The sequence below is a fragment of the Salmo trutta genome, chromosome 9 (assembly GCF_901001165.1).
Source record: "Salmo trutta chromosome 9, fSalTru1.1, whole genome shotgun sequence".
NCBI lineage: Eukaryota > Metazoa > Chordata > Actinopteri > Salmoniformes > Salmonidae > Salmo > Salmo trutta.
Window position 1 is genome coordinate 12,450,209 of NC_042965.1, and position 10,961 is coordinate 12,461,169.

General features: G+C 42.5%; 1 protein-coding gene across 1 annotated transcript; it reads right to left on the bottom strand.

Moving 5' to 3' along the window:
* Positions 1-652: 652 nt before the first annotated feature.
* On the bottom strand, positions 653-6,237 carry LOC115199904 (LIM/homeobox protein Lhx6). Its single transcript, XM_029762439.1, has 8 exons — positions 5,715-6,237; positions 4,298-4,480; positions 3,963-4,084; positions 2,738-2,958; positions 2,355-2,455; positions 2,041-2,136; positions 1,691-1,871; positions 653-1,459 (listed from the first exon to the last, which is right to left on the bottom strand). The coding sequence occupies exons 1-8, from the start codon at positions 5,790-5,792 to the stop codon at positions 1,377-1,379; spliced, it is 1,065 nt and encodes a 354-aa protein (XP_029618299.1). The 5' UTR covers positions 5,793-6,237; the 3' UTR covers positions 653-1,376.
* Between the last annotated feature and the right edge of the window lie 4,724 nt (positions 6,238-10,961).

The window sequence follows — 10,961 nt, forward strand, 5'->3', positions numbered from 1 at the left end:
GGAATTGATCCAGGTAAAGTGTTAAAACAGATAACTGACTGGGGTCCCTAACAAAGGAAACGGTCAAGACTATATTTTCCTGAGTTCATTATTCAGTTTGTTTGCCACAAATGGAGCTTGAGTGCTGCCAATCAATACAACAATTTCAGATTAACACAGTTAAATGGATTTATGGAATTAAACAGAGTGCTAGATCAATACTATCCACAGAGTTAAACGCTTTAAATGGTTCTTGCCATCGGATTGATTGTTGCGGACGTTAAACACATAGGGACTAAATTGGGGACCCTCAACCTGTAGCTTGATCATTACATACCTATGAATATTGCTGTTAAATACAGGTTATAAAGGATACTTGGCCTTTACCGGGTGGCCTGATGGATTTAATGTTGTTCAATGAGTGTAAGGTGCTTCTATCAGTGGGGTGAGTGGGGTGGGTGGATGTGTGCATGCGCATTTGTGAAATAATCATTTAAAGTGTGTATTTTATCTTCAGCACAGCATTCTCCCTATTCCACAAAATGATGGGACTTAAATCCTTAACGTAAGATTATGGGACTTAAATCCTGTCATGTCTGGCTGAAAAACCAAAGTGTTTCATTTCTATGTGAATTTACGTGAAATGATCTATTTTTCCAACACTCTTTCAGGCACATTTTATTACATCGGTAAAGTATGTACAATTTACAATAAATGATTTCTTTAATTTGAAAGCATTTTTAAAAGTGCTTCTAGGTGAAGTATCTTTTTGAATAAATAAATGGACACAAGCTTTCCATTTCACAAGCGAAATAAGTAAATACAACACACAAGACCGCCTCTCTCTAAACACACAAGATCAGAAGAGTCTTCATCCTCACCTTACACAGAAATATGTAGTCCATGCATGGGAGGGTTTTATACAGGAAAACAAGCAGACGGAGTAACAGAAAAAAGTCATATTTAAAACAAATGGAATTGAAACATGAAATACCTTCAGTACTATAAGTTGATGAATAAGACAATGAAAAAATCTGAATCCGCAGTGATTGAAATGAGATTTTCTGTTGGAAGAGTCTTCCTGTTCCTAACCCTGGTCCTGGAGATCCAACTCATTCCCTGTCAAGGAATGGGTGGTGTAATCTGGTCCTGATGATTACCACATTTGTATTGAACTGGGATGTTTTTCCAACGACGATCTAAAGTCTAGCTGCCTTTATAAAACCGTCCATCCGTTTGAATATGTGATATCTCCACCTCTGCATACTATGGAGACAGTAAAAGTCCTCTTGTATAGTAAAATGGAAGAGACAAATGTTGAAATGTTCTCAAGGTTTTGGGATGGAAAGGTCCGCGAGAGAGACAGCTTGTGGAGGAGGTGGTCTCAGGGGCATTACTTAGTGGCTGATGGGTAACTGTGGTAAGGCCATGCCTGGGTGGATGAGGTGGTTAGGAGAGGACAGCATCGAGAAGGGATGACCTGTGCACAGGAAGCAACAGAAATATAGATTTGTTATTAAATGCAATAAGACTAAATACATCGCACAAGAAGCCATATGGTGATGTGACGTGAACTGAAATACACTATGGGCAGAATCATATCTTTGATAATGTTAATTGGTAGAGCAAAAAAGTTGAAAATTCGGTTAGAGCCAAAGTCACCTCAATGTACATGTATGTTTTGTCTATCGAGAGGGAGGAACCTACTCACTGTCTATATATCCATGCAGAGCCAGCAGGTGTGGTCTGTCAGGACTGCTGAAGGGGGAGTAGAGGTTGTCTGGCAGTGAGGGGGGCAATCTAGAGTGGGGGTAAGGGGCGCCCTGGAGGTGACCGTTGTGCTGGACGGGAGGGTGCTTTTTATGCCTTGCTCTGCAGTTTTGAAACCAAACCTATTGAAAATGTAACATTACTTAAGATCATTGAATGGTGTATGCAAGAAGTAATCTGGTAAAGATGAATTATTTTATCACATCATATTATCTATGTTATTACATCATACATTCATTTTCAATATGTCTTACAACATTACACCCACTACTTTGGTATTATCACACATACTTGTATGACCCGTCTGCTCAGTCCTGTCATGTCTGCCAGCTTCTGTAAGGTTTGGGTATCAGGGTTGTTGTCTTGGTAAAACTGAGACTGCATCACCTGAGAACACACACCGAGCAAACTCAGTCATGAAGCTACATATTCAGCTGTATGTTCACTGAATCGAGCAAATTCAGTCAGACAGTCACATTCATCTGAATTATGGAAAATGTAACACTAAAACTATGCCACCCTGTCACTCCGTCTCTCTAGTTCACACACAAATACTGTGCATACTTTCACAGACACTCACACACATAAACACACACCTACCGTACCTGTAGCTGCTCAGCGCTGAAGGAAGTGCGTGCTCTCTTGGCCGGTTTGGGTTGGCCATCCTGATCAGAGGGCAAGGCTCCCTCTAAAGTGAGACCTGTCCCTAAGTCCCAGGAACAAGAAGGAAAGAAACATCACCACACAGTTTAATATTGTTCACTATAACTAACCTGAAAGAGATCGTGCACATGCAATTGGTGCAGGTGCTGGATATCAAAACAGAAATTCCTCCAGGTAAAACACGTGTGATACAAATTATGTCTGAATTCTTCCCCAACGCAGTTTCCCACAGGGACGAATCCTAACTTGAGAATACCCCATACATGGCTCATATTTGGGTACCCTGCTCCCTGACATTGTCTGAGACACCTGTCTGAAGACCTACCGTTCTCCGCCGCTCTCTGGAGGTTCTCCACCATGGTGTCGTAGTGGGCCCGACACAGCACCCTGCCCTCCACCAGACCAAACTCTTCCCCCGTGGACAGCTGCCTCTTACAGGAGTAGCAGGCGAAGCAGGCCAGGTGGTACACACTGCCCCGTGCCCGCCGTACCCAGTCAGTGGCATACACCTGGCGCCCGCACTGGCTACACTTGGTGCCAAACCTACTGTGATGAGACAGAGAGGAGAAGGGGGAATTTTTAGTAGTCCGTCACTGCTACTAGTTAAAGTAAATGTGTAATCAAAGGAAATGTTGTGCCGGCCAGAAATAGAAAGAAACTCTTATTGTAAAAGATTATCAACAGCATTACTTTTCCAATCTAATTTCACTTTAGTCAAATATAACTGAGCCTACTGTTAATTAAAACAATAATAGCAACAGCAATAGGATAACAATAGCAATATAATTATAGAATAATGATAATATAACAATAAATAGTGTTTAATTAGTTGGCATGCTACAAATAGCCTATAGAGCGCCAGTGTATGACGAAAATGTGAACTTTCTGTGAGTGAGAAAAATAGCCCTTGATAAATTAAACAGTATTTTAGCAATGGCCCTGGTCGAAGGAGGGAATGACGAATTGATAAATGAAGAACAACGAAAACGAATAGCTTAAATTGAGGGATCTCAAAGTTGTAAGAATCATGATTGAGAGCAAACATGTTGATAATGTCCACCACATTATCAGTAAAGGCAATAATTTAAATATATCTAAAGAGAAACATTCCGAAGTAATTTTGACAAAAAAATGGATATTGGGTGTAAAAGTGTGCATATTTATGATGTTATAAATGGACTATGGGTTTATTCGGATAGCCTTGTTAACAGATTTGTTTTTGCTTTAACAAAGGTAATGCGTGTCTATGAATTGGTGTGATTTAGACGTTACAACGAAAAAAACAAACAAACAAAAAAAACAGTCCAATCCTGTTTACTTGCCCCGAGATATAACGAAACACTTGCCTTGACATAATGTATTTTTTGTTTAAAAAATCTATATACTAACGGAACAGAATAGAAATAGGATAGGCTCAGTATGGTCAATCTTAAACGATCTCCCTGCAATAAGATGTGATAAGTAATCCATTGTTTGTGAACATTAGAGCCAAACATAGAACATACAGCAGCCTACATTTTATGGAAAACAAATAGCAAAACTTACCCTACCTGAAATAATCCAATTTGCAAAAGATTTCTTTGTTTTTGATGTAGCAGCTATTGTGCTGACGTAATGATACTCTGCAGACTGAGCACTCCAGACATCCCACGTGCCAATTCAAATTGTTCACCTGCCATGAGAAATAAATACTCGTAGTAATAATAATAATAATAATAATGTAATAATAATAATAAATTGTTTGTGGTACTTATTCTATAAAATGGAAGTAACTTGAAAGATTATGCAAATATGCAGGCAACTTGTGAGGAAGAAATAGGTTTGAAATTGAATCGTAAATGATACTTGATTTGACCGGTGTAATAAAAGGTATTATAATGTTTACCTTCAGTAGGTATCTGTCTTGGATCTCTGTGCCGCAGCTGGCACACTGGTTTTTCCCGTTGGACCGAACCGGCGTCGGGGAGGCCAGGGTCGGAGGCGAGCACATAGACGGTGTTACCGGAGGACTGGGCAGGAAAGGAGCCTCTACTTTCACATCCTCATGAGGCTCCCCGTCGGAGTGAGACTGAGGTTTGGGATAGATTTTTTCTTGTCATAATCTTATAGAGACCTGGATGCAAGGTAAAAGGCCTATAGACTCGTATGAATTACAGGACACATGGCACCGTACAAGACAAGCCCTCATAGGTTACAAGAAAACAAGCATTGCATAGAGTAGGCCTGAATGCAAAGAAATATCGAATGAAATGGGCTTACTACAACATTATGCTACTGAAAACAAAACTTCAAAGGCCTGTCACAAATGTAAACTATGAAAATGGGGTAAGGAAATGGAAAAAGGGAATCCAATTTCGGCCAAGTCTCCTATGATCATGTCGAAGTTCCTATTTTGATTAAATAAAATCGTTAATGTCTTATGTTTTAATAACTCACCATTATGAAGCTATTCTGTTTGTGGAAAAACAGCCGTGTAGATAAAGCCTGGAGCTGCGACTGAAGTCTGCTCTGCGCCCTGCTCTGCTTTGCGCTTTCGGCTATGCATCCCTACCAGCCCATACCTCAAGCTATATCCGGTGCAAAACAATGAATAATACTTTCTCAGGCATTTAAATCCTGGCAACAAAAGATAATTTTGATGAAGCAATTAGAATTAGGATTTCTTTTCCCCTTTATGTACAACCCGTAGGCTACCTCCTAAAATAATCGCATAGTCTAATAGTTCCTATGCAATCGAAAACACTGAAAAGATGGACTACCTGCAATTAGTGATGGCTTCAAATGCTCGAGATTAGAGGCAGCCAGGGTGTCAATTTCAACTGTCAATCAGAGAAGGCATCGCGCCACCAGAAGAATTGCATATTTTAATTTTAATAGCCGTAATCGAAAATCGAATTTCTGTACACAAGACTAGGATGTGAAGAGCCTCTTGAACGTCGCACTATTCATAGGAGACAATGTACATAACTTGAAACATAAAGGAGCGTGATTGTCTCGGCTTCGCTTATGATAGGCCACTTGAAGCTCTGTTGGTGATTATAACGGTATTCAAGAGTGCCAAAAATCTGGGTTTTGGGTGGGATTCAGAATCCATTTTGGCCTTCGTTTAAACGAAATTACGCTAGCACAAATGTGAAATATCTATATAATTGTCATTAAACATAGGCTGGAATGTGGAAAACAAAAAGCCAATCCACTAGGATATTTCAGAGAGCAGCGCAAGCAAATAAGTATTCACTTGTAATGAGTCGATAGCCTATAGAGCATAGGCACATTTTCAAATGATATGTCATGTGATGTACCTGATCAACGAAAACATTGTCCAATAAAACTTTGTTCTCCTCTGGGTGTGGGGACAGAGCTTCATTTTTCCAGTACATGCAGGAGACCCGTTAACACTGTTCAGAGGCAGGCGGTATCCAAATCGGTCCCGGGATGGGTTCAGTAGCGAATTATGATTTTACGCTTGAAAAATTACAAACAGCAAAATGCATTTTCCCTGGCTCGAAACTCCATAAATATAAGTTGAATTATCTAGGACAGTTAGCCTTTTTTTGTTTATCTTACTGTCACTGCCTGTTGGTGTTTATTTCCAAGATACAGTTCTTTGCATTGTGTTGTTGAAGCTGCAGCCACTTTCTCTGAATTAGTCCAAATCGAGTGAGCGGTGGCGTGCGATGTATCGGCATGCGCTGAGTTGGGTAGGCCTATCCCGCGCGCTCTCCTCTGTGTCAGTCGGTGCGTTCAACAAATTCAGCGACCGGTGTCCATTCAAGAAAGCTCTTGAGCGGCTGGGGACGGGCAATAACTGGTCCTTCAGGCACTCCCCCTCCACCTCTTCAAAATGGAAGTTACTCCCCGTCTGCTTTGAGAAGAATAGGAATAGGTGGGTGGCAAAAAGAGCAGAATTCAGATTTTTTTTTGCATACAACAGATGCATAAATATGAGATATACAGTTGATTAAATAAATCCCATTGTGTAAAATATAAAAATGTGGCTTTAGAAAAATGCAGAACATGTTTTTTCGCATTCACATTGTCTGCAGTAGGCCTACTTGTGATGATTTGAGGGTTGAATCAGCGGAATGCTTACATTCTTGCTAACCCGAAAGATCCTGAAAAGGTTCAAATACACATAATATCAAACACAAAATCTAGGTCTACTTATTTGATCTGGTTTCTTAAATTTAAAAATCTCTCAATATACGTGGACATGTCAGAAGTGTGTGTGTGTGTGTCCCATCAAAGTATGCCTCCCCATAAAACCATGCCGCCCATCTTTCATGTCTAGAGAACACACTGCAGTGTTCAACGTGTTTGTGAGGACATGAAGTGCTCCTTGGAGGTATGATTTGTTGCACATTGGGATTGCTTCAGGAACCTCCATTGATTTAGGCCTGCTTACTTGTTCTGAAAGCAAATAAACAAAGGTGATTAAGTATGAACCGGAGGAGCGTCATTGTCCAGAGTGTTACAACAATATATTCAACTGTGTCAATTCAGGGGAGTGTCACTTTCCCAGACTCCACCTGCAAGCCATCCATGCAGCTCTGTAATGGCACAGCATGGGATCGTCAGTAACAGGCTTTTGCTGTCTCCTTCAGTCCTTCTATATTATGAAGTTGAATATTCATGCAATTAACTGTAACCTATGATCCTATTGTAATACATTCAAATAGAATAGATGACTCTCTCTTTTCTGTTTAGTCATTCTGTAGTCTCGGAAATCCCAGACCTATGCTGGAACATGGTTCACATTGTGGGAGGCGACCCATCTGCCTAGAGAGACTAGTCATTCTGCACTGCATCAATTTCTTTGTGTTTGCTTCTTCAGCTGCTGCTCTAAGGACTTACTGTAAATCAACTCAATTATGAAGTCTGTTAAGATTGGTTGTAACCTCAGATAATAGGAAAGTTCGCCGATGGCGATGTGTCGTCACCTGCTGCATCCGGTGCTGTTCTGTGGATGTAGGAACAGCATGTTCCACACAGAAAATAAGTGTTCAGTACCCCATCTCAAAAACAACAACCTGCATTACACGTGCTGAAGCCACCACAGTCACTGAATAGGCCCCAGTGGACATTCCATGGTCTCACTTGGACAGTCCTGTTGTCTCACTTGGAAAACTGGTAAACTGGAACAACGTGTTCTAGTCTGTCGGTCTTTCAGTATGTAACAGGTAAACTAGGCTCTTGTTGAAGCGTTACTTCATTATTTGAGGTGACAGGGGAGAGACGGGAATCAGAAGATGTTACGTTTTATAGATTCTATCATCATGATAGCTATTTTCTCTAATGCCTATTCGTGTAGGCTACGGTATTTGCTTTGTTCTGAGTGGGTGAAACAAACAGCCCCATCTCATGGTTAATACCAGTTATCACATATTGCAATGGCACAATCAATCTATTACTAGTCTAGTCCAAAACTGTTATACTAGTCTAGTACAGGGTTTGGAATAGCTTCCAGCTCAGGTTTACTGAAAAGTAGCTCATTAAAGTTGGCCTCTATATCAAGAAATGTTTTTGACCAGATGTCTATGTCCCCTTCAGCATAATGTGGAACAAGGCTCACTAAAGTATGTTGATCTTTCCTGTGCAGTTGAGGTAAACTCACACCCCTCTGTATCGTTCGAGGCTTTTCCCCCTGATGGTGTCGATTACAGACGTCCTGCACACACACACACACACACACACACACACACACACACACACACACACACACACACACACACACACACACACACACACACACACACACACACACACACACACACACACACACACACACACACACACACACTGACAGAATGACAGATGCTCTGCTTGGCATGTTCGCTGAAAGAAAATGTTTGGGGAAGGAGGCAGCGAAGCCCAAACCCAACACTGGGACCTTATCTTGTTTCTGTAGTACCTCTGCCACTGTGGGCTTGTTTCACCATACAACACACTGATAAACACTGTGGAGTTGGAAATGATGGGTGAACCAACGGGTGTTGGCAGTTTATTGTATTCATATTTCCATTGGTCCGTTATTGTAGAGCAAGACAATACAAGTTAGTTCTTGCTTACTTTACATTTATTAATTCAACATATTTCAGTCAGCCCCCTTTTGGATACTTTTTTGGGTAAGCACCGCAGCTCATATACAGCTTTCTCTATATTTTTAGTTTGGTGCGGAGATTCCTGAAACCCTTTATTGTAATGGAAATTACTCAAACATTATCTCTGATAAGTAAGCTAACTAATGGGTGGACACATGTTGCCTTTATAATGACATATTGAATTGTGATCTGGTACAGATGCTGGCCCATGGTTGTCCATCCCCATGAGGAGTTCACTGTAACACTAGGCTGGCGCTACTCTCTGAATAAAAAAACTCTAGTTGAGGTCCTGCATGCGGCCAACCTTACAACAAACAAAGGAAATAACACATTACACCAACTTTCTCTCTGAAGCATTGTTGTACTGTAAGTGGACAACAAAAACCCTACAGTCATTAGACAAACAAGTTTATTTGAAGTACAGACCAGGAGAAATGGTGGGTTTTTCAGAACTTAGGCTCCATATGACAGCAATTTAAGGGCATTGTGTATCTTGGCCTGAGTCGGGAGCCCATGATGGATGACAGCAGAGAAAATCACCAGCCGCTGGCTCCAACACAGACATGCAAATTGCTTTCAGCTGATTGCTTTATTTTAGTTGATATTTATCAAGTGGATTACAGTATGCCTCCGTGTTTATGACTAGGAGGCAGCCGATAGGTTGGAGCTGAGCAGCAAGGAGAGTTCATGTTTTTTCTCTGAAGGATGTAAAATATACAGGCTGTAAGGGGACTCTGTAAATATGGTAATGGATTGTCCACTCGTTTCGGGGGTCGTGTGCAGGTGTCCAGGAGACTGACTGACTGACTGACTGACTGTCAACCTCTGTGGTAAACATTGACACAGTTATTGTATTGCAGAAATCCTGCCTTTGGTAAACATGCCAGCCCCATCCCTAACCCCAGCCCCAGTCCTAACCCCATCCCTAACCCCAGCCCCAGTTCTAACCCCATCCCTAACCCCAGCCCCAGTCCTAACCCCAGCCCTAACCCCAGCCCCAGTTCTAACCTTAGCCCTAACCCCAGCCCCAGCCCCAGCCCTAACCCCATCCCTAACACCAGCCCCAGTCCTAACCCCAGCCCTAACCCCATCCCTAACCCCAGCCCCAGTCCTAACCCCAGCCCTAACCCTAGCCCCAATCCCAGCCCCAGTTCTAACCTTAGCCCTAACCCCAGCCCCAGCCCTAACCCCATTCCTAACCCCAGCCCCAGTCCTAACACCAACCCCAGCCCTAACCCCATCCCTAACCCTAACCCCAGTCCTAACCCTAGCCCCAGCCCTAACCCTATCCCTAACCCCAGCCCCAGTCCTAACCCCAGCCCTAACCTCAGCCCCAGTCTCAGATACGTGTGGAGTGGGGTTGGGGTCAGGGGTCAGCTATTTACACAATCAGGTAACTAGCTTCAGGAGGAAAATGGTTTCCTTCCGACACTTACCTACAGTGACCCGAGCAATTCACAGTGAAACAAGCCCTAATCAGAAGAAAAAGCCCTTGGGTCCAGAATACACCCTGGCAGTGAGCAATCCCCCTCAAAACAGGGCGTCTTTGAGTTCAAGTGTTTAAACTGTCAGATCATATCGGCTCAACTTGGAGATTATTTGTGCAGCAGGCCATTGTATGTTTGTTTTAATGCCGGCTGCAATATCCTGCTCCTCCTGTTGATCCTAACAACTCAGAGTGTATCCAATCTAGCACTCTCAAGGAGAGGTGGCCGAGGCTTGCCACTCGTACACTCTAAACAACCAGAGGGAATACTCAAGGTGGGACAGGAAGGAGAGGAGTATTTATAAGCGTGGGACTGGATAGAGTCTGTAACCTGGACCAAAGTCAGAGTCATTTCTCCTCCACAGCAGTTGGGTTTCAATGAGCCCCCCTGCTCATTCGCCACTGTTGAGAAGGAGACGAAACATGTGATACAAGTCTACACCTTTCAACTGCCCAGCACAAGGATAGATATAGGCAATTGGACATTTATCAGGGACTGAGGGACAAAGACTTTAGTTGACAGGCCATACACTCCCGGTGTAGAATTGTGGACACATCATCAAGTGACATAAACCACAGAGTAGACAACCAAAGTGCTACAGCAAATGAGCAACTCGTGCTCCTGTGTGTATTCTGTTTTGATGCACAATGAGCAGAGAAAATCCCTAAAGGACTCCTTCACTAATTGCCTTTGAACGCCTAAACCCAGGCTCTCACTGCACGGCCCCTGTCCCGGAGCTCACGTTGACTACATTATAATGAGGGCCCTCTGTGTTTTCTTGCAGTGAACTGTGCCAACTTTCTGACAGATGATAAATGCGCACAATACTGGCTCCCCTGTCAGCCTACAGATCATTTCACACTACACACCGCAGGGGAGGGGCTGCTCCTACTAGCAGCACTATATTTTGTTTGGTGACGATATACTCTTAGGCTATACGTTGACTAGACTTCCTGTCTAT

Coding starts and splice junctions, on each gene's coding strand:
- LOC115199904 (XM_029762439.1), bottom strand. CDS start 5,792: ATGTACTGGAAAAATGAAGCTCTGTCCCCACACCCAGAGGAGAACAAA. Junction 2,959..3,962: donor TGCAAATTGGATTATTTCAG/GTAGGGTAAGTT, acceptor GTCTCATCACAG/TAGGTTTGGCACCAAGTGTA. Junction 1,872..2,040: donor TGAGCAGACGGGTCATACAA/GTATGTGTGATA, acceptor CATTTTCAATAG/GTTTGGTTTCAAAACTGCAG.